Genomic DNA, 24049 nt, shown 5'->3' with positions numbered 1-24049 from the left:
TTTCCTTTAAAAGTCAAACAGGTGCTTTTTCTGTTCTTTTTGTCACCTACTGAAGGCCTTTATCTTCCATCAAGCTTCAGGGGGTCTTTCCCAGTCAGAAGTGAGACATTTATTTAATTAGAATAGAATAGAATAGAATGTTGAATTTTGTAACATGGTAGTAACTGTTCCTAATCAATTCAGCAACACTTACATCTCACACCAGCTCATGGGCACCACTTAACATTAAGTCCAGGGTTGCTGCCTTTGGTCGGTTCCATGCCCAGCTTTTCGTGGGCACAGTCATTTAGGGTTTCCAGACATGTTACCTCTTTGTCACAATTGGAAGATATACCCAACTAGCCTATGTGAGGGTAACTGAAGGCACTCATAACTAAGAAACTTTCTCCTTTGGATGCCTGCTTTATTTTGTTCTTCATCTCAAGAACACCCTGGATGTTTTGGCCAGAGGGGCAATAGTGTATCACCAATACAAAATTACTTTGGGGACCTGGTATTGCCACTAACAGTGTTTCCATGGAGGAGTATGCCCTGTTTGGGATTTCTAGCTACTTGGGCTGTGCACTCTATAATGTAGAGTTGCACACCACCTCCAGAGTACATTCTTCTCTATATTTCCTATAGAGTTTGCATCCAGAGATAACTGTGTCCAACTTAATTTCTCCATTCCACCAGGTTTCCATTATGCTCACTATATATCCGCACTCCAGCTTATCCATCTTGGTAGGAAAGCTTCTAGTGTTAGTATATCAACAGCCTCTAATCAAGGGAATGTGGCCATGAGAGAAGAACATTTGTCCACCCTTGTTTTAGGCAATCATGTAACAGACATGATCCAAAACCACCTTGGGGATGTTGAAGTGTATTTAGTTGCCAGGTGCTGTCTTGCTTGTTGAAAAAAGGAAAGGGTAACATTCAATAGCTAATAATGTTCAAAGTAAAATAAAAAAAATAAAAAGTTAACTTTTCAGTTTATACAGACACTGATCCCCAGCAGAATGCCCAAATCTAGACTAAGGCTATATGGCAATATAAACAGCATCAAGAGTTCTGTGGCAAAAGGCAGCTGCTTGTAAGATACATTGGAAAGAAACTGATCACAAGCAGATTAGTCCATGGTGGCAGTGACACAAGCTAAGCAGGAGGTATGGATAATCTGGGTAAGTGCCATGGAAAAATAAATATCATGATTGGACTTAAGGCAAATGGAAACATTTCAAATTGGCTTCCTACGGTATTTTGTGGAACATATGATGTCCACATGTCCATTACCAACAACTTCAGCATAGAAAACAATAAAGGCAAACGCTGGATATATTTTCAAGAGCTTACATTACTAGCCTCTCCCAAGACAAAACAGCATAAATTAGAGGGGGGGGGGCAAATTTGCAATGCTAGATTGCTTATACAAAAGGTTGGCAATGTTTTCTTGGAGTGCCACCAGGGCTGAAGCCTTCTTGGAAAGCTTATGTGGGTGTATTCTAAAGGATAAAGGAAGGAAAAGGAAAGTAAGCCCAGGGTTAGGTTCCAGCTGGGCTTCAGAGGCCTCCATGGTGTTCCTCACTTTCCAAGAGATTTGCTGGGTGACACTAGGAAAAGCACAAATGCCATTCTCTAGACAATATATGTGAAGTACCTACTTCAGAGTGTAAGATATACAGAAATAATTATCTTGGGACTATATACATAGAATCACCAAGGCTTCAAAAGAGGATTTGGAGATCATGTTTTATATTTTTATTGTACATTTGTCTATCAGATCTAATCCCCCAAACCATGAAAAGCAAGTACTCATCATGAAAAGGCATAAACTATATTGTAAGAAAAGTGAGAGCTAAGTAAAATACTAAGGAAGCAGTTCTGGGTGTAGAAACATAGAACCGGCCAAAGCACAGAAGTGTAGGAAGGGGGTTCAATTTTAAAAGCAAAATGTGGGTAGTGCAGAAAGAGTAAACTGACTGTGGAAATGTTGAAAGTTTTTTTGCTCTATCACAAGTTTTGACACACTGGACATGTCCACATACTACAAGTCACAGAACCATACAATTGGAGGGAGGCATTGGAGGCCATCCAACAGCCTGCTTGATACTAGAAATTCAGAGCTAGAGAGCATCCCCAACAGAAGGCTGTCTAACTTCAGCCTGAAGACCTCCAGTGAAGGATAGCCCAACAGTCCCTTAGGTAACTGGTTACACTGTTGAGCTGATATAACTACAAAGAAGTTCTCCCAATATTCATTCATTCATTCATTCATTCATTCATTCATTCATTCATTCATCCTACCCTTCCTCTCAAAGGAGCCCAGTGTGGCAAACACATCAATATATATTTAGGTATTCTAAAAAGAGTTAAAAACATTATCTCAATCCTATTGGAAACTAAAACTCCCAGGTGGTTGTCACCAATGGAAGCCAAGGGGGTGAAAAAACTTAATATGGATTCTAAATGGCCAAAATATTGTGAAATCTTAGAATATGAAGGTGAAAGGGTTAAGCTTCAGAGTTATGAAAAACTAAAGTCCAAAGTTCGAGATTGGCTGCATTACCACCAGATAAATGAGACATTTAAAGAGGACAGGAAAATAGGATTTCAGAAGGAGAGGTCAAAGTTAGAAACGGAACTGTTAGAACCCAATACTAAGAACCTGTCAAGAATTTATAATTTGCTGCTTAAATGGAATACACAGGAGGAAACGGTGAAATCAGCTATGATTAAATGGGCACAGGATATCGGTCATGACATTATGTTTGCTGACTGGGAACAGTTATGGACCACTGGTGTTAAGTTCACGGCATGTAATGCCTTAAAAGAAAATATAATGAAAATGATCTACAGGTGGTACATGACCCCAGTCAAGCTTGCAAAAATTTATCATTTGCCCAGTAATAAATGTTGGAAATGTAATGAGAATGAAGGTACCTTTTATCACCTATGGTGGACCTGCCCGAGGGTGAAAGCATTCTGGGAAATGATCTATAATGAAATTAAGAAAGTCCTTAAATGGACATTTACTAAGAAACCAGAGGCTTTTCTCCTGGGCATGGTTGGCCAATTGGTGCCAAAGAAGGATAGGATTTTCTTTATGTATGCTACTACTGCAGCAAGAATTCTTCTGGCAAAGTATTGGAAGATGCAAGAACTACCTACTCTGGAAGAATGGCAGACAAAGGTGATTGACTTCATGGGATTGGCAGAGATGACCGGCAGAATTCGTGACCAGGGGAAAGAGGCAGTGGAAGAAGACTGGAAGAAATTTAAAATATATCTTAAAAACTGTTGTAAAATTGATGAGTCTTAAGGTGTCAAGGGGTAGGAAGCAGAGAATTACAGCTGTAACCAACAAATTTATGGGAATTTAATGAAGGGAACTAAATGGATAAATTGACTAAAGGGTTGCTAAAAAAAATTCTTTTTAAAATAAGGATGCAGCGAAAGGGAGATATGGGGAAGTTGATTGAAAGAAGTTACAAGAAAAGAAGATTATGAATTTATTTATGTTTGATTTGTTTATGTTTGTTTGTGTTTTGTGATGTGTTTGTCTTTTAATTATGTGTTTTAAAAATTGAATAAAAATTATTATTTTTTTTAAAAAAAAACATTATCTCAATCAGTGATCTCAGGTTTGCCAGGAACAGTGTATTTCAGACATCAAGTGCCTAGGGTAAACAGGAATGTTTTTTAATTCCTCTTGAAAGTTAATGAAGTGGGAGACAGAAACACCTCACCAAGGATGGCATTCTGTGAATGGGGAACTGCCACTGAAAAGGCCCTGTCACGGGTCAATTCCAACCAGGCAGCCCCCATTGGTGGCAGCACCAACAATATTCAACCAATGTAATTAAAGCCATCCAAGTTGGCGGCTATCAAGACAAATTCATAGACTATAAAGCTGTCAACAGCTACTAGCTACAATGGTTATGTTCTCCCCGCCACTGTCAGAAGGAGCTGTATATGTCTGAATACCAGTTTTTCAGAATAACAAAAAGGGGGTGCTGTGGCACTCAGGTCCTGCTTGTGGGCTTCTCATAAGCATGTGGGTGGCCAATGTGAGAGCAGGATGCTGAACTAAATGGCCCTTTGACCTGATCCAACAGGCTCTTCTTATGAAACAGACCGTCTTGTAACTGAAGTCTTGATAGATCTAGTTTTGCCCTATAAGGCAACAGAGAATGAGACTTTGCCCTCTTCTGTGTGAGAGGCCTTCAGATATATGAAAATAACTGTCTTCTCCAGGCTAAACAGATCCTTCAGTCTTTCCTCACAGAGTTTGTTTTCTATACTGTAGACCATCTTCATTGTCCTGCTCTGACCCATTCCTATTAGTCTACAATTTTATTAAAGTGCAGGGACCAGAACTCATAACACTATCTCAAATTTAATAGCACAAATTTACCCTGCCCTATTTCATTGGCTATCATTTGTGGGAACAGGGGAAATTGCAGTCTGGTGATGTCAAGCTGTATGTTTGGTCATACTAAACCATGGTGATGAACCTGTGAGGCTCTTCAGATGCTGTTGAACTCCCAAACAGCATGGCCAATTGACAAGAACGATGTAAACCATAGTCCAACCATATCTGGAAGGCCGCAAGTTCCCTACTCCTGTACAAGAGATGCTGGTTTTTGGTGGCAGGCCACCACACAGAGTTGCCACAATACTGGAACAGAAACATTTATACAATGTCCCCATTATAGCCATCTTTCATATTTCAATCTGCTTCACCACTACTTCAACTCTGATATATGAACAGGAACTCTGAAGCACTTCCAGTAGAGATTGCAATCTACTACTTACACCAAGTAAATCTTTTCCCCTTTGAGACTTCCTGCCACAAAAGTTGATACTTTAAAGGTTTTAAGCATCTAAAAAGAACATTCACTGATGCCAACGAAGCAGGTGGCCCTTACATCTGACATTCCTAAAACTACTAGTAACATTAGATCAAGTGTGGAAAGTAGCCCCAGGCATACTGCACAGATTTCAAAATATAGTAAATAGCCTACTGCATTGGCTGATTGTCAACACCTTTCCAACCGCAGCAAGAATGGGTTGGTTTTTAACAAAGATCTGATATATATTCCCAAATACTGAGCCCTAAAGTACTTTTACTGCCATCTTTCAACCTGAAATCCTTTCCTTACCTTCGCACTCTCACAAGATTTAGTACAACTCCTTGAGTAGCTAGTGTGTGGTTAGGGAGGAAGCTATGCTTGTTTGCTTGGAATCTGCCATTTCCGCCCCTGCCAAAACACTTGTTTAAAAAGTCATGTAATATCTCTATTAGATTGTAAATGCAATTGACAAGGAAATGGCCTACTGGCAATGCATTACCTTTGTGGCAGTGCCAACCAGCCTACAGCAAAATAGCATAAGGAATAACTTCAGCATGCATTCCCAAGTAACAAAACAGTGTTTTACATAAATACCACAGAATCTAAGCAAGATCCAGAAAAAGCAATGAAAATTTGCCCGAGCTTTCATGCTTGCCTATATCAATTGAATGTCTTAACGAAAACAAAATAGAAAAGCATCTACATATGTCCAGGAATCTTGTGAAGCTGGATCATATAACACTGGGAAAACTATCACAACTGAAATCTGTGTATTTCTTCTCAACCACTGTAACAACTCTCTAATAAAAATTAAGAAGAACTGTAGGGTATCAAATATACAAAAGAGTATTAACTGCTTACAAGCCCTTAAAAACCAGAACACAAATTATTAACAAGAACATGTGCACCATGTAAGCCAGAATTGTTATTTTTAAAATGAATTTGCCCTTTTGATTTAATACGACTGATTACAAGCATTACAAATATTCACATTCTGTCAAGTTAAAACACTAACCCTTAGTTTAAAAGCAGCTATTATGCTTAGAAAATATTCTCCGATAATTTAAGCTCTTACCTTTCATTACCAAGTGCAACTACAAGCAATTATGTCAAAGTTATCCCAGATGTAATGAGGATGATATCATTAAATTTTAAGAAGCCATTGTAGTCATCACTAATCATTATCTCCAAGAATAAGCGCACATATTTCTTTAAGATTCAAAAAATCATTAAAAAAATATGTTTCCTTTTCACCCTAAACATAAGACCAAAATAGCTTCATTACATAAGAAAAATCAGCTGCTTCTGTAAGATAATTAATAGTTCAAGTTCCAAACTCAGTTCACCCACTACAAAATACACACCATTACCCTTTAACAAGACGCATGAGTGATGGAATATCCTTTTTCACAGTTGATCCCTTGACAAGCCGGTATGATCAAGGATATCACCAAAAAGCCAGAAATACAGATTGCCTATGCATTTTCAGTGCCATCAAAAGTAGCAGCTGCACTGCCTTTTTCACATTCCATGCACACATAAATAATAATAACAGACAATAAATAAAGGTTTACAAATAATTATATTATGCATAGTATGTCCATAGTTACAGCTTTGTTTGTTTCCTATTGGAACAAAAGAGGTGACATCGCATAGATATAAGACCCATCACTTTTTTTAAAAAAAAAGCAAAGGATGTAGCCACTAAAATATGAAATATGAAAACATTAAACTACTCTCTATTTAATTCTTGTTCTTAACCCAGTATGTTTTTGGACTCTAACTCCCCTTATAGCACCATCCAGCATGGTCAATGGCCAGGAATAATGGGAGTTCTAATCCAACAACATCTGGAGAGAAACAGGTTCTCCACCCCTGTGCAAAAGTGATTAACTCCTAAAATGCCAAAAACAGCAGAATCATTAGATAAGCAAACATCAAGATATCCTTGGTGACAATAGCTGTCTTTTGGGGGAAAATCAAAGCAGTAGGTGTAATTAAACTTAAGATTTTAAACCATGTCATTAACAGCAACAGTTGCCTATTAAACAGCATGAAGTAAATGATCACTTTTGGAACATATTAAATGCTGTGTAGCATAACTTATTTTAGTGCCTTCTACCACTATAAGATTTACACTTTACTTGCAGCAGTTTAGTTTTAAATCTCCGATCGAAGTAGCAACTGGACATTCAGCTGTAGTTCCAATCACCTCAAGATGACCAATGTAACCACTTGTTCCACTTTTCCAATGAGCAACATTATACAGCGTGTAATTAATAACAAAGTCACTGTGTATGATTCTTACCCGCATTGGGTGTATATCAGCATACGGAGGCTTTCCTTCTGCCATTTCTATTGAGGTAATGCCAAGGGACCAGATGTCTGCCACACAATTATAACCAATCTCTTGTATTACCTCTGGAGCCATCCAAAATGGAGTACCTATGACAGTGTTGCGTTTTGCCATTGTATCCTGTAATGACATTATTAAGAAGCTTAACATCTCTCAATGTATTTTCATCTCTCTCTCCCATTATAATATCACATGGAATCTGTGCAACTGAACTTAACACCAGTACCTCAAGAAAGCTCAGTAATGCGCTTTCTCCTAAAAGGCATATTTCCAAGGAAAACAGCCTTATTTTAGATAGGTACAAAAGAGTCTAATACAATGTTCTGGAGGCCATGTTTGTGCCTTAAGTAATTAAACAATATTTGAAGCCGCAAACACATGCATAGAGTTTTTTCACACATTACACATATTTATGTGTGTGTGTATGTGTGTGTGTGTATTTATTTATATATATATATACACACACACACACACACACACACACATATACATACATACATACATACACACACACCCTCTGTGTGTAATTGCAATATGTGCTTACAGAAAATGTGCATCTAAGCACAAAAAAATTACAGTCATATGCACCACGGCATTGGGACTGGCCACAGCTCTCTACGCAAATAATCTGCCACCATATAATGTATGAAGCACCCTAAATATCTGATCCCACATTCAACTTCAACAGTCCATAATCCAGTGTATTTTTCAGTACATGGTCTATTTGCAACCTGGATAGAGAAAGTATTGTCAGAAGTTAGGCCTCCATCTCTAAAGGCAAACCATTGTTCACATTACTTTCTCAACCAAGTGACACATGCGGAACTGGTTCTGTGAATGGTTCAACACATGCTCTGAGCATAACAAAAAGTCTGGGCTCAACCCACTGTTCAAAAGCTCTGCAGGACACAGTTTAGACAAGATTCAAAACGTACACACAAGAAAAGCTGACTTCAGTAAGCAAAGACTGCCAAATTAGCTGCACCTTTCTAATAGGAAAAAGGTCCATCTCTCCCTACAAGAGACTGTAGGAAGCACAGTGCATATTTATAAAATATGACTCTACCCATACACTTTATACTTACAGTTAACTGTCCAGCCACTCCAAAGTCAGCTAATTTAGCATGCCCTTCGGTGTTTAAGAGAATGTTTCCAGCCTTTATATCTCTATGTATTTTTCTCATGAAATGCAAATATTCAAGTCCTTTAAGCGTAGATTTAAGAATGGTTGCAATTTCATCTTCTGTAAGCTATGGAGAAACATAAATAACATTTTCTTCTTCTGTGTGTACACACACTGATTACACACTTACGTAAACAATTTGAAAGACTGAGAAACTGTAACACAAAATTATGCAAACTGCCTTATAATTATTATTTATATGGCACGCATAAGGTTATGCAAAATGTTTTACAAATACAGAAAGCAAGACCCCCAATCAAGGTCCCACTCCTGCAATCCAATCCACATGGCTTGACCTCCTCGAACATGAATTAGATCCCACAAAAATCAACAAGCATCAAACAGGAGCAGAGGTCCCACAAAAAAAGACTGTGGACAGAGGACCTAAACAAACAGGACATGAAAAGTGAGTGTAAGAGTTTGTAATGTACTCAAAGCCTGGCTTGTGTTTTATTTTGTTATAGGTACAATTCTCCCTGTCTCTCCAATTTATCAAAACAGGATTGTATTACAAACTTTTCTGACAATATGCCCTTTGGGTTGTCTATTTACTGACTGCAGTAGAGTTTGAATTGCTGGTTTTGATCTTTAAGGTCCTTTATTGCTTAGGGCTGGGGTAGCTGAAGGATCAGCTTTCTCTATACACCTGCCTAAACTTGAGGATCTACTAAGAACCTTGAACACATTCAGCACTAAGCAACTAATTTTTTATTCCCACCCACCCCAAAAAATTTAATATATTGCTGCTTTAAAATAAGTTTTATATGGCCCGTGTTTTTTATGCATTTTAATGTGTTTTGTTGATTTATTGTACATAGCTTTAATATTTTTATCTCTGTTGTAAACTGCCCTGAGAATATGATTATAGGGCAGCAAACGAATAGATAAAATAGTGCCCAAATACTACCCCAAATCCATGTGCGTCATTAAAATACAAGTAATGCCATTTTCATCCGTCTAGATTGTTGAACTGCTCCATCTGTGATTACAGAATTCATGGTCTAACTATGGCGGCCCACATTTTCAGGACATCTTCCTTCAGCCTTAGGATGTTTCCACCAGAAATCAGACTGTGAAAATCTAAGTAAATGCTATGCTGCTAGGATTCTGACTAGCACACGGCCTCCAAGACACAGGAGCACAGGATTGAGCTCACAATCACACTGATTCTGGTGGATGCACTTAGGAAACACTAGTATGTGAGGACATATCCATGGACAGCTATATAGAAGAAATATGACTGGAAATGTGAGAAGAGGCTCAGTCATTCCTAGTCATATGTATGCTGCAAGGCCAATCTGACTTCTAAGCTCCAATTCCTTGTGATGGATATAATATATGTGCTTCTAAATACGAAATCATAAACCAGCCAGTCCATCGTTTTCTCTCTTTCTTCCGACAACACTCAAGCATGTCTCAAGCGGACTCTCCATCCTTATAGGTTTTTAAACAGAGGTTTGGGGGGGCATCTATCATGGATGCTTTAGTTGAGATTCCTGCATTGCCCGGGGTTGGATTAGATGACCCTCAGGGTCCCTTCCAACTCTATGATTCTATGAAATTCTTGACTAAACTAAAGTTGTTGGCACTGAGTTTACTTCTACTAGGTATTTTCTAATGGTTTCATTATTTCCTTCATGGATAATTAGCAATAGGAAAGAAAGGACAAACTGATTTTGTATTTTACCATATCAAATAATTTTAAAGAGAATAAAGAGAGGAGAAAAGTCAAAACTATCATTCTGAACCAGATACAGGTCTGGTTTATGTGTAACAATAAGCCATTGTTTTAAATAAACCATGGTTTAATGGTAGATAGCAGGTCCTGACAGAGGAACTCAGGTCCGTGGTTTGTTTTTCTCCAAACTATGACTGGAACTCAAGAACAAGCACTGACATCCAAATGTAATGCGTGTGTTTTTTCCAGTGAAGTTCACATTTAAAAGCAAAGGTCTAAGAGCCAAATAGCTTATGAACTACAGTCAGAATCTGTTCATTGAAAGTTTATGATCTTTAAACTTTTAAACTATCAGCCTGGCAATAAATATAAATATTAATGTTAATAATGAACATCAGCTTATAAATACAACTGAATTTGCACCCTCATCCTAGCAGCCAATTCTTGCAGCTCCTCGCCAGCAAAGGGTTTCCTCTCTTGCCAGTCTGCCCCTTCTATGACCCTCCTGAATCAGGATCACAACCACTGACTGAGCATCAGCTTCTCAGACTCAAATTCCTACTTTATGCATCCCAGTTCATGTTCCTACCAGCCCACAAACACGGTTTTTTACTTTAATGTCCTCTACAGCTTGAACACCACATAAAAGAGAGAGAATATCTTCTGCCTTATAAACAGCCATGAAGATTGGTTGATGCAGGGCTGCTTCATATTCCAGCAACCCAAGAGACTCAGCCGTATTCCTCTGACATGTTGGTATATACTAGTAATATGATTTGCCAAGGTTAAGTCTGTGGTTCTCTGAAAAAACAGTGGACAAATCATATTTCCCTTTCATAAAATTCTTACATTTTTATTAGACATGGTCTGAAAAGATTATTAGACTCTGTCATGGCATGTTATTGTACTTTAAACAGCAGCAGGAGAATCACTATCACTAACAACTAATATCATGGCATGTTATTGTACTTTAAACAGCAGCAGGAGAATCACTATCACTAACAACTAATATTAAAGTAAACAGGGAAAGCATGGGGCCCTTATGAACATCCTCCTCAAGTAAATAAATCTTTGTTGGGAACACTTTTTTTTAGGCATTCAAACAACTGCAAAAGTAACAATCTTTTATAAAAAATAATTAAACACTTACCGTTTTATTACGTAATCTAATTATGTCCGAGACGGAACCAGCTCCACAGTACTCCATAACAATCCACAGGTCTGTGTTCTTAAAATAGCTGCCATAGTACTTGACAACATAAGGGCTGAACACAAAAACATGGGTTATCAACATACAGATGTGAACCGTCAAGAATATTAAGAAGCAGTAGTGTCCAGGATAAATTTTGCTAGAATCAGAGCTTGGTATCATTTTTCCAAGCAGCTGCCTGAGTTTTATGATAGGATTTAGAAAACAGAACTAAAGATGTTGGTGCACGTGCTAATAATTAAGAGTACAAAATAGATAGGTAAAGGTAAAGGGACCCCTGACCATTAGGTCCAGTCATGGCCGACTCTGGGGTTGCGGTGCTCATCTCGCTTTATTGGCCGAGGGAGCCAGTGTACAGCTTCCGGGTTATGTGGCCAGCATGACTAAGCGGCTTCCGGCGAACCAGAGCAGCGCACGGAAACGCCGTTTACCTTCCCATCGGAGCAGTACCTATTTATCTACTTGCACTTTGACATGCTTTCGAACTGCTAGGTTGGCAGGAGCTGGGACCATCGCGGGGATTCGAACCGCCGACCTTCTGATCGGCAAGTCCTAGGCTCTGTGGTTTAGACCACAGCGCCACCTGCGTCCTTTGCAAAATAGATAACCCCTCGCCATTTTTGTATATGAACAAATAAGTCACACACTCAGGCCTCCTAGGCCTCTCTATAAGCATTTCTCAAGGCCTCAGGATTTTCTCTAGAGGCCACACACCTCACAAGCCTCCTTCAGTGTTTCTGCCTGGCCAGAATGAATCCTTGAATTCTGATAAAGTTGCCTACTTGCCTGCCTGCCTGCCTAGATGACGAACAGAGAGGGTCATGTGACTGTAGAACAGGGGCGCCGACTAATAAAAAATATTGGGGGGGCGGGGGCCCATACCGACTTATAAAAAATATTGGGGGGGGCCAAGACCTCCAAACCGCTGCTGCTGGGGGAACGAAAGGGGTGAGCCCCGGGCTGCCCCGACCTTAAGTGAACCTGTGAGGGCCTGCCCTTTGCGGCAGCCGATTGGCTGCCGCCGTGGGCGGTGAATATTAATGAGCTAGGGGGAATCCCCGCTTCTCGCGGGGCTGACGCCAGCCCCGCGAGATTGTTGATGGGTCGAGAGCCCGCAACCCCACCCCCTCTCTAGATCGGGAGTGGCTTTGTTTTAACTCATTACTGAATGTATTTTAAAAGGTAACTATCGTCAAACAAGGAAAATAAAAAATACCAACATAATTTTGTGATTTTACAAAGCATAATATAACTAATAATTTTCTTAAATTATTGGGGGGGCAGAGCCCCCCCAAATGAATTTTTGAGGGGGCTCGGGCCCCCTCAGGCCCCATGGAGTCGGCGCCTATGCTGTAGAAACTAGCCTATGGTAGAAGCAGTGCTTTTTTTTCTTTAAAAATGTTTAGGGGTACTCTCATTTTGACTCAAGAAAATCACCATTTTATAGTTCAAATCAGGAAAAATAAATACTGGACAAAGGACAAAGATTCAATAAATGTTTAGGGGTATGCATACACCTGCTTACCCCCAGAAAAAAGCACTGGGTAGAAGGTACAAATCATATTCATTGCTCTACCCACTTTCCCCCCCAGCTCCATTCTCCAAGGCCCCCAGAAGGGAATGTGGCCCTCAAGCTGAAAAATGTTCCCCACCCATGTCACATACCAAACTAGAAGAGAAGAAAAATAATCCTAATTCTGGTTTCCCCAGCAGATCCCAGAAAAATCTGTTCTGGTTGGTCCCCCAAGCCTTCATAACAAATTTTCAGGGACAATGGAGGCTACAAGGGGAAAAATCACCTTAGCAAAAATCACCTCCCAAGCCTCTTCCATCAAGGGACACCTTCACTGGATCAAAAGCCCTTGAGCTCACAAAACACCAATGGTTAGATACAAGCCAGTATGTTCCTGCCCCCAATCTACATCTTACTGCTCATGCTTGCCAGCCAAATTGTTGGTTAAAAGCATGAGCATGGATAATGGCAACCATTTGCTTGGCGCTACATATTCATTCCCAGGGGAACTTCATATGTAACCCCTCTTTTTTATTCATACTCCCAAGCAGCAAGCGATCCACTTACAGACACCTGCTTCTGCACTATATTAAATGTCACCTGATTAAGGTAACTGTATCTAAAAAGCCCCATTAAATATGTATTTGAACATACATGACAATATTACAATCTATTCATACGGAAATTATCTCCATTAATTAGGAATTTTAAATACATAGTGCCACCACGCTGCATTAGTCTCTTTGCTTAAGAGAGTTTAAGACTTTGCTTAAGAGAGCTTAAGACTTCCTTTTCTCCCTAGGTCAAGGAGCTCTCGTTGCCTCTAGATTTTAGTGCTTAACTTTTATCTCTCACCACTACTGAGTTAAGCACAACTACTACTACTGACATATCAGTGTCAACAGGACATCTCCATCCAAATCCAACCCGGAGATCTACCAAACTCTGAATAAATACATCATAAAATCCCATTTCATCCTTATCAGCGATATATGGCAGACTTTAAACCTTGCCCCTTACAATTGTGCTACTCCTAGGATACAATATTTTGGGACAATCTCCATAACAAATTCTGAAGACCTTACACTAAAGATTAACAAACTGCAATAAAAACAAATGATAAAAGCCTGCCGAAGTATATATGATATTTAAATATTTAGAGCTGAGCAACATTCTTGCAATCTTCTAATTCAGGTCAGTTAGTCTTACTTTAACTACTGTGTGTTTTGGGGCATTTGCATTTGTCCATAAAGATCTTCGCTGATAAAAAAGCAAGCCTCTAAAGAAAGGGAGGTATTCTCCACACAAATATTTTACAAGGGAGTGATTCACAAATATTTTACTAAGGGCACACCCTTATCTACCTATCACTGCCAACCTTCTGCATGGATGGAAACCCCACTTAATCCCTCTTACTGCCTCATCTGAAAAACCAAGGCTCTCATCACCAGTGAATAACTGCAGTATAGTTTAAAGGAGTTCCAGCATCTTGATGCTTGGCTCGTCTGCCTTGCCCTTGCTAGCTAAATAGAATCCTCAAAGCAGCTGAAGAAAAATTCAAACACAGGAGCCTACACCAAGATACGAGCTGCTCTCAGTCCATGAGATAGGGCAGACTGTAAACATTTATTTGAAGGAGGATATCCTCTTTGCTCAAACTACTCCAGACATATTTCCAGCTTCTTAGTCCGAGGAAATCTATTCAATGCCCTCTCAAAAACAGAGACACCCATGCACCACTACTAAGGAAGACCACAAATGAGGCGTAGTGGACCCCACTATATCACTGATGAATGGAAAGGGAGATTGGGATTTTTTGTTGACCACCCTACAAGCAAGTTTCCTAGACAGTATTTATGTATTCATACATCACCATACTTGCTGTGCTAAACAGCATTCTTCAAGGAAACCTTTCTTTAAATATAAACAAATTGGTCCACTATTCGTTTCATTCCAATATTTACCTTGCATCTAACCTGAACTGTAACTACCTGGTGTCAATTCTGAGATGAACTGTGGAATTCATTGCTTTTGTATATTAGACAGGGGCCCTGTGTTCAGCCTTAGAAGTCAGCTTAAAACAATTTTGTTTACACATTTCTACCCTACCATGCAACTTTGTTCTATGTTCTTTTGATCTTTGCACTTTTGTGCATATAGCCTTTGAGAATATTTTTCCTTCATTCAGCAATACAGTAATTTATGCATAAATAAATAACGAACATGAAACATGATCAAGCTTTGTCAGGGCACCAGAGTCAGTACCAAGGCATAAAAATACTTCAAAGAAAGAAGAAAGGATGCATCAGTCCTCTTCCACTCGCCCAGCTGCATTAGCCAGTAGGTAGGAAAGGCGTGTAGCAAGATTAAAAACCCAATAAAACATCCACATTTCTCATAACTGAACTGTGAAGACTTTAAAGTAGACTTTGAACTTCAGCTTGAAATTCTCAGCAGATTCAAACTTACACTATCAAATATTGTAGGCATTAAAAAAAAAAAGACAGAAGAGCTCTCACAATAAGTATGTACTACATACCTGTCACATTGTTGCATTATAGAAATTTCCTTAATAATTTCCTGCAGATCTGATTCAACAGGGACTTGCTTAATTGCCACTACTTGCCCAGATTCTTTATGAATGGCTTTAAATACACTCCCATAAGACCTAGAAAAGAAAACAGATTCCAACTAATTTAAGCTCTGAATAACAAAATTGCAGTTCATTCAAACCCACCTATAAATAGTTAATGCAAAAGCCACATTTGTTCATTGTAGAGGCTTCATTTTCACATGCCTCTAAAACAGGATGCCCTGGCTTTAAATGTTTGTTTGTTTGTTTTCTTTACTGCCTTTTATCTGAGGATCACAGGGTGGCTTACAATATAAAAACATAAAAATGCACAGCATAGTAACAAACAAAAGCAATAAGCCCTCACTCACACACACACACATACACACACAGTTTAAGAAGCCATAGATTGTTTAATTAGCCAAAGGCCTGGGAGAAGAGGCATGTTTTCGCCTGGCGCCTTAAGTGCCAGGCGAGCCTTCCTAGGGAGAGGATTCCACAAATGGGTAGCAACCACAGAATTGTGCAATAGAAGTAATGAATATAAAGATCTCAATAGTATTCCCTGATTTTAGGAAGTACGTCGTTTTCTTAAATGGAACCGACCCCCACATAGCAAATTGCTGCCAGTGAAACAGGCCTCAGTCAATGCTTTTTCAGTACAGCAGGCTTCCTCAAACTCGGCCCTCCAGATGTTTTGGGACTACAACTCCCATCATCCCTACCTAACAAAACCAGTGGTCAGGGATGATGGGAATTGTAGTGCCAAAACATCTGGAGGGCAGAGCTTGCCTATGCCTGCAGTAGAGTGTGAGCATTAACATATTCCCTTGCTCTGTAAGAAATGCTAGTTAACCTGCAATAGGTCTTGTTGATGTTTGAAAGAGAAAGGAGGATAGGGAGGTCACATAGTGGCAGCTTCAGCTATGACAGCAAACAGAAGTTGACTTAAGGGGCAAAACACCTGTTTAGAAGAATGCAAAGGAAAAGAGTTGTGGGGATGGAGGAAGAAGAAATGCAATCTGGAACATAAGCATGGCTAACAGGAGAAAAGATAACTAGCCCCTTCTCCACTCAAAATCACCAAATCGTGTTTTCATTTTATTTTTAAATCCATATCAGAGCATTGTTCCACTCACATGGGTAATATGGAGCTTTCCCACAGCTCCAAAATATTTCTTGGCTGTGGGCACTAGTCCAAATAAAGAAGCTTTTCCAGCTCTAAGTCAGTTGTACTATTCTTGTCTGTGTTTGTGCGATGTTTTGTTTAGAGTCTTCCCAACCATCCCACCTCTCTGCAGCACATAAAGTAATACATACCCTTCACCGAGCTTCTCCAATACATCAAATACTTCTTCAGGCTGTTTAGTCAAGCTGTCTTCGCTTAGCTTTTTCAGTTTGCTATCAAAAATATTTAAAATAAACAAAAATTAGTGATTTGCTATTTCTTATTGTAGATTCATTGGGTCGTATTCAACAAAGCACTGTGCAAATATGCAAGGATTTTTCCTTGTGCAACAGAACATTTTCTCCTTCTCCTCCCCTGCACACCCCCTAGATCCATGGTTCCCAACGTGGGGCACACAGGAATGTGTGGGTGGGTTGGGAGAGTGTATAGGCTAGTGAGATGTTGGAACTTGCTTGCAATGCTGTTTAATGATTAGATTCCTACTGTTTAATTCTAAGTTCTTATCAGCACACCAGTGCATGCCAGCCTCATGAGACTTTCATGCATGACATGTGCTCCTGCTGATGACTAGACAACAGTTAAGAACCACAATACTGTCATACCTCATGTTACGTCCGCTTCCTGTTATGTTCTTTCAGGATACATCCTGCGGTGACCCGGAAGTACCAGAAAGGGTTACTTCCAGGTTTCGCCGCTCGCGCATGCGCAGATGTGCAAAATGACGTCACGCGCATGCGCAGAAGTGGTGAATCATGACCCGCACATGCACAGACACGCCGCTCCGGGTTGCGTTCTGCTCATGTTGTGAACGGGCCTCCAGAACGGATCCCGTTCGCAAACAGAGGTACCACTGTATCCTCTACAGAAAGGCATTATACTGAGTCTGTCTAACCTCATACCCAGAAGTTCTAGAACCTCCTCTGCTCTTCAATTCTTACAAAAGATTCATGTTCTGGACACGCAGGACAGAACAGTTCAATCTCAATATTTTCTCCAGCCCTCTTCTGTGAGTATCTTAATGTTATACTTCCAGTCCCAGAAAAGGTGAGAACCTATTTTGTAAACTGATTAAATTGAACACTTGAAGCAGCTGCCAGATGAGTCTTAGTTACCACCAGAAATTCAAATTCAAATGTTTGGAGTGGGGAGACCCTCCCATTCTAAGATGAGGAAATTGTAGTCTGCTTTCGTGCTTCATAAGAGCGGGGGTGGGGGTGAGAAAGATGACAACTAAAAAACTAGTACAATAATAGTATAGAGCTACAAAGTTGCACCACAATTTTGTTTACTGATGACCAGAAACTAGCTAGCTCTAAACGTGTATATCCAGTTAATCTTTTATGTTGGTTTTAAAATGAGAACTAGGGTTTTCATGTGTTAAGGAGTTGAATGAGGGCCAAACATGGAAAGGAACTGTACAGTAGGGGTCTTGGTTTGAGGAGGCAGCAGTGGAGGAAGAAACATCTGTCCAAGGAAAAAGCAAAGACAGAAGAACAGTCATCCCATTGGTATCATTTCCCTTTCATGTACATGCATCACTAAGTCACCAACGCAGATATTTGCCTTCTGTATTGCAAGTTCCCTCATGAAATCAGGAAGCTACGTTGATAAAAAACGAAGCTAATTGAAGAAATCAACCAATGAAAATTTTGCCTGAAATCCCCTTGCAAGTCGTATAAGATGTATGAACATTCAGAAAAAGTACAAAGAGCTGAGATGCTTCTTCTATAATACTAGCCAGTCCTGCCCACATAACAATGCAATCTTATCACAACATGGTGCTTTGATTTTAAAAAAGGAAAAGGATGGCCGATTATTGCCAGTGTGTTACCATTCCAAGCTGGCTACCAGCCAACCAAGCTGCAATTGCCTCTTGATGCTCAAGGATTTCTACCCTAATATATAGCAATGTTTGTTTTCCCAGGCTGCAATAGTGTATGCTAATACAAAAGTCCATGGAACAGCAACAGAACATTTTATCCAACTACTCACAGTTTTTGCATCCAAACCTTTAAATTTAACATTTACTTTGCCGTTTTATTTAAGGAACACTATTTCCGTTCATTCACATGTGTGATATGCAGTAATGGACAAAAAAACTAAAATAATTCATGAGAGCCTGTGTGGTCTAGTGGACATCAGATCAGGGCCACTTCACAATTAAGTTGGTGATGAATGGAGCTCTTTACCAAAGCACATGTTTTGCATGCATCGAGTCAATCCCTGCCATTTCCAGGTGGTGATGGAAGAGTCACTACCATGCATAGTACAGTGGTACCTCGGGTTACATATGCTTCAGGTTACATACGCTTCAGGTTACAGACTCCGCTAACCCAGAAATAGTACCTCGGGTTAAGAACTTTGCTTCAGGATGAGAACAGAAACTGTGTGGCAGCGGCACGACGGCAGCAGGAGGCCCCATTAGCTAAAGTGGTGCTTCAGGTTAAGAACAGTTTCAGGCTAAGAATGGACCTCCGGAACGAATTAAGTACGTAACCAGAGGTACCACTGTACAAAGGCTATGTGGAAAAATAAACTGGACCTCATATAAGGCAGCTTCCTAAAAACCATGGTTGTCCTCAGTTTTATACTTTTTGGGGGCTGCAAAAACCAATCACAGCTCTTTAATCAGTATGCCATATAACACATTTCACAAACAAATCTTTGCTATATTCACATATTAATATTCTATAAGCGTATGCAGAGGATTTTACATGTAAAAAAGTAACATGATCAGGGCCCAAATGCCACATCTGGGTGCTTTTATAATTGTTAATGAACTGAATTTCTGCATTCTTTAATAAATTTTATTGTGTTTTGTTGTATTATATATATCGTAAATAGCTTTGGGACTTTTAATATATAAAATTATATACAGGTCTGGAAAATCAAACTAACACTTACTATATTGACTTGAAGAAATTCCTTTGTCACAGATTCAATACCTCATCTCTTCAAAAAGAAGAAAATATCCTTATCTCTTACTACAAAAGCACCACACATAAGGACTATACGGCACTGTACCTATTTTAACAATCTACATTATTTTACCAGTGGAAGGGGTGGTTCTGAAACCTTGCACCTCTTGGGAAGCAGCAGATTCAAATTCACACCAAAAAAATTCCAGCTGAGTTACAGTGGTACCTTGGTTCCCAAATGGCTTAGTTGACGAACAAATTGGCTCCCAAATGCCGCAAACCCAGAAGTAAATAAGTGTTTACGAATGTTTTTCAGAAGCCGAACATCCGTTTTGGCTGTTAGCATTGTTTCCGGGGCCAATCAGCCAATGAGAAGCCGTGCCTTGGTTGGAAGTCGAACATACTTCCAGAACGAATTCAGTTCGAGAACCAAGGTAAAAAAGTAAAGGTAAAGGACCCTTGACAGTTAAGTCCAGTCGCGAACAACTCTGGGGTTGCGGCGCTCATCTCGCTTTACTGGCCAAGGGAGCCAACGTTTGTCCGCAGACAGTTTTTCTGGGTCATGTGGCCAGCATGACTAAGCCGCTTCTGGTGAAACGCCGTTTACCTTCTTGCCGGAGCAGTACTTATTTATCTACTTGCACTCTGACATGCTTTCAAACTGCTAGGTTGGCAGGAGCTGGGACCGAGCAACAGGAGTTCACCCCGTTGCGGGGATTCAAACCGTCAACCTTCTGATTGGCAAGCCCTAGGCTCAGTGGTTTAGACCACAGCGCCACCCGCATCTATTCTATGAAGTTGCAACATATTTGATGCAGTTCATACAGAACTGGGTCCAATGTAGCATTGATTTCCCCATTTTTCTGTCAGGCTTACGGAATGACTTGCCAGATGACTAGAGCCCAAGGAATCATTCTGGACCTCTTCTTACAACCCAACTTCATTCTTCTTACTTGCTTGGGGGAATCATTTTGTATATTTGATCCTTTGAATCTGCTTTGGCCAAACTGTGTTTTATACAGCACATGAAAGTATGCAAACCGGGAGAAGTTTTTAACATAGCCTACATGCCAAAGTTAGTCTAAAATAAACTGTATTTAGTTTCTAAATGAAGCTGGGGAATTTCCATTAATTGCTGTGCTGTCTCTATGCTCACTACAAGGATCTGTTGCAGACATTTGTTGGCCCATGTTCATTTTAAATTAAAAGTGGCATCTGACCCAAGAAATGGAGTTAAGAAAACTAGTCTACAGCAGAACAAATTGCTTATGAATACTTGAATATTTATAACCACATGTAAAAACAAACAGCTTCCTTAATTTAAAAACATAGGAAGAGAAGAGAATATATATGGAAATCATAGGCAGTTCTCATGTTTACAAAAGCCAGGAATGAATATTTTCTTCCTAAATGTAAAAAAAAATCCTTGAATCGAAGTTTATATAAGCTTATGGATAAAAAAGGCATGAACTACAAAAAAAACCTCTTGAAGATTAATAATTTAAGCATTGCAATTGTAAAATAACACAACACATTGAAAAGTAAAGATAATATAAAGAGGTGCAATCTCAAATTCTACCCCAAATAAAATGAAAATACTTTATACTGCATATAATTCTAACCACATCTACCATTCCTATGTAAGCCAGTAACAAATCTTGGTTACAGTGCAGGGTTTCTTTACAGAGAGACAAACCACAGGCCCAGGTTCAGACATAATGCTAAGCCTAGCCATGGCTTAGCACAGGAGTGGAAGAGAAGCAGCTGTGATTTCTCCCCATGCACCAGCATGCTGCTCATTTACTTTTAAACCATAGCAAGCTTAACTGCCAAGAGGCTAGTAATATTCCAGGAAAGGGCTTTTCTTCTTCCATGGCTAGCACAGAAACCAAGTACAGTGGTACCTCAGGTTAAGAACTTAATTCGTTCCGGAGGTCCGTTCTTAACCTTGAAACTGTTCTTAACCTGAGGTACCACTTTAGCTGATGGGGCCTCCCACTGCAGCCACGCCACGGCCGCGTGATTTCTGTTCCCATCCTGAAGCTGCTCTACTATTTCTGGGTTAGCGGAGTCTGTAACCTGTAGCGTCTGTAACCCAAGGTAGCACTGTATGAAAAGGGAAGGGGAAACAAAGTGTTCCATCTCTCCTCTGTCAGTCTGCTCCTCGCCTGCATAAAACTTCTAGTCACCAATGGCTACCAAGCAAGTTGTTGCTAAATAAAAGGCTGCCTTCTCACAATAACAGCATCAATGCTGGCAGCCCTAACATACCTTACTATGATTGCAAAGTGGGTTTGCTAGCCATGTGTGGATCACAGCACCAGCCATCACTGAACCTCTTTCCGCTGCAAGTTACTTTAAGCTTGCAGCTGTTACTTTAATGTTGGGGAAAGAACATAGCTCAATAGTAGAGAACATACTTTGCATGCAGAAGGATCTAGCGCCAATCCCTAGCATTAAAGAGATCAGGAAGCAGGTGATGGGAAATACTATCTGTGGACAGCCACTAGCCATCCAAGTAGCCAATATTGGACTAAAAAAACAGCTAGGAAATTGCCTGAATACAGTTTAAAATCAGCATCTCCCCAGCCCAAAAATATGTCAGACGTTTATTATCTATCAATTACAGGAAAAAATATATAATCTGTTTTTAGTCCTGGTCAACTTGAAAATTCAATACATCCTCAGAAAGTGCACATAACAGGGCATTCAGAACACCTACAGGCTGCTCCCTATGTAGATGCTGGAAAGGGAAGCTTGAGATCATTATCTACCCAACCCAACAGATTAGCACAGATACAATGAGGTAATATATACAGTAATATACCAATGAACATAGTTTTTAGGGTATGTATGTTTTTACCTCCCCTCCTATAATCTTTCAAATATAAAATAAGTTGTGTGTATTACAAGATTCCCAAAACAGTTTTTTTTAATAGATGCTGTCCCTTCAGGGAGTTCATTTCTCACAATTTAGCACTCTGTCCTAAATCCACAACTTGAGTAAACGAAATCCAATAGCCTAAATTGAAGCATGTTCTTGACAAAGAGCCAGAACCTACTGCCATTGTCTGTTTCATACACACACTTCCAGAAAGATTTGTAATAATGCAGACAGGCCGTAATTCCCCAAACTTCTATTCCCACACCCCTTCACTAAGATACAGGTCACAGGTTTCAGCAGGCCTCTTCCAAGGGGACCAAAGGAAGGACATTCAGAAAAATGCAACATTCTCTCTGCCCCATGGGAAGAACCGGCAGGGAGGTCTAAAGTGGGTGGCGTACATGCAAGTATGAGAGAGAAATTAATTTCTGCCCCACTCCTACACAAACTACAGATGGGACCACGTGTGGGGTCTTTATCCCTCTGTTGGGACTATGAAGACTATATACACCGAGGGGGCATGTCATCAGACTGACCCAGTGCAAACCAGTCATGTCTTAATGTCCTCTAACCAAACTGTCAAACCCACAAGCGGCATAGTAAAAGAATGGCAAAGGGGAGAGGTGCCACGATTCCTGCTATGAAGGCAAGCAGTACACATCCCACGTTACTAGTGCCTACCTGGAAACATTAACCCAAACCTGTGCCACTCTAAGGCACAGAGATCTGGGGAAGGCATGAGCCAGGCCATCATGCCTCTTAGTGGGCAAGTGGGCATGTGTGTGCATGTGTGTCTGTGTGTGTTTAACAGACATGATGGGGCATCTACTGCTTTCCCACATGGGGCAGCGGCTTGGGGGAGGGGGAAATGTACACGTGTATTTACACGCATTCACACAGCAAAACTGTGGCAATGATGGGGCGTCCATCGACACTTAGCTAATGCTATAATAGATGTCTTTAAGAGGTGGGAAGTGTACATTTGAAACACACACACACTCAGGATCCCTCCTCAGAGGGAGGCCTGGCAGCAGGGGAATGCGGGGAGGAAATGGTGGCCAGAGGGGACGAATCCACCGGGAAGCCTCCCCGGGATCCCGGAGCCGGAGCGCTCAAGGGAGGCGCCCGGGAGCTGCGCGGTGCGGCCTAGCCTGGCCTCCTGCTCCTCCTCCTCCTCCCTTGCGCCCAAAATATACCTCGCCCCCGCCCGCTCCCGCGGCCTCTCGGGAACCGGGGAGGCCCTCGGCCGTTACCTTTTGGGCGCTGCCTGCTCCATGGCTGCGGCCGGCGGCTCCTGGGATTATTCCCGCCCCCCTTCCCCACAGCCCACCAAAGGCGAGGCGCCGTTTATATACCCCTCTGACAGGACCTAACAGAAACTCTCCGCACAACTTTCCTTCCGCAGCTGGCCCTTTAAAAGCGACCCTCCCCTCGCGCCGCGTCCGCTGCCTGACTTCAGCGCTACGCACAGGACGGGGCCTTTGCTGCTTGGGACGGAACGCGCCGCCCACCCAGCCTCTCTATTGGCTGAGGCATAGGAGATGCGAAGCGGCCATTGGCCTCCCCGAAAATCAATCGGGAAACCCAGAAGACGGAAGAGAAAGTTACACTTTACGTCGGCTGGAAGCGAAGCGGGAGCGTTTGCTATAGTGGCACGCAAGGGGAGTGGGGGGGTCGGGAGCAGAGTGCGTCATGACGGAGGCACGCAAGAGGG

The 24049-nt window shown here is 40.8% G+C and overlaps 1 protein-coding gene across 3 annotated transcripts in view; it reads right to left on the bottom strand.

Moving 5' to 3' along the window:
* Positions 1–23825, bottom strand: part of STK3 (serine/threonine kinase 3) — a 113927-nt gene extending 90102 nt beyond the window's left edge. The window contains exons 1-6 of one of the 3 annotated variants that reach the window (XM_081874444.1): positions 23589–23825; positions 16665–16745; positions 15312–15440; positions 11200–11314; positions 8274–8438; positions 7141–7308 (exon numbers count right to left, since the gene is read on the bottom strand). In XM_081874444.1, the coding sequence (XP_081730570.1) occupies positions 7141–7308; positions 8274–8438; positions 11200–11314; positions 15312–15440; positions 16665–16745; positions 23589–23611 (681 nt within the window). In that variant the 5' untranslated portion in view covers positions 23612–23825. The remainder of the gene's footprint in view (positions 1–7140; positions 7309–8273; positions 8439–11199; positions 11315–15311; positions 15441–16664; positions 16746–23588) is intronic. The other 2 variants (XM_081874445.1, XM_081874443.1) reach the window with 2 other exon arrangements.
* Between the last annotated feature and the right edge of the window lie 224 nt (positions 23826–24049).

This window comes from Podarcis erhardii (genome assembly GCF_964252035.2).
Source record: "Podarcis erhardii genome assembly, chromosome: 8".
NCBI lineage: Eukaryota > Metazoa > Chordata > Lepidosauria > Squamata > Lacertidae > Podarcis > Podarcis erhardii.
This window is presented reverse-complemented; position numbering and strand designations above follow the sequence as displayed.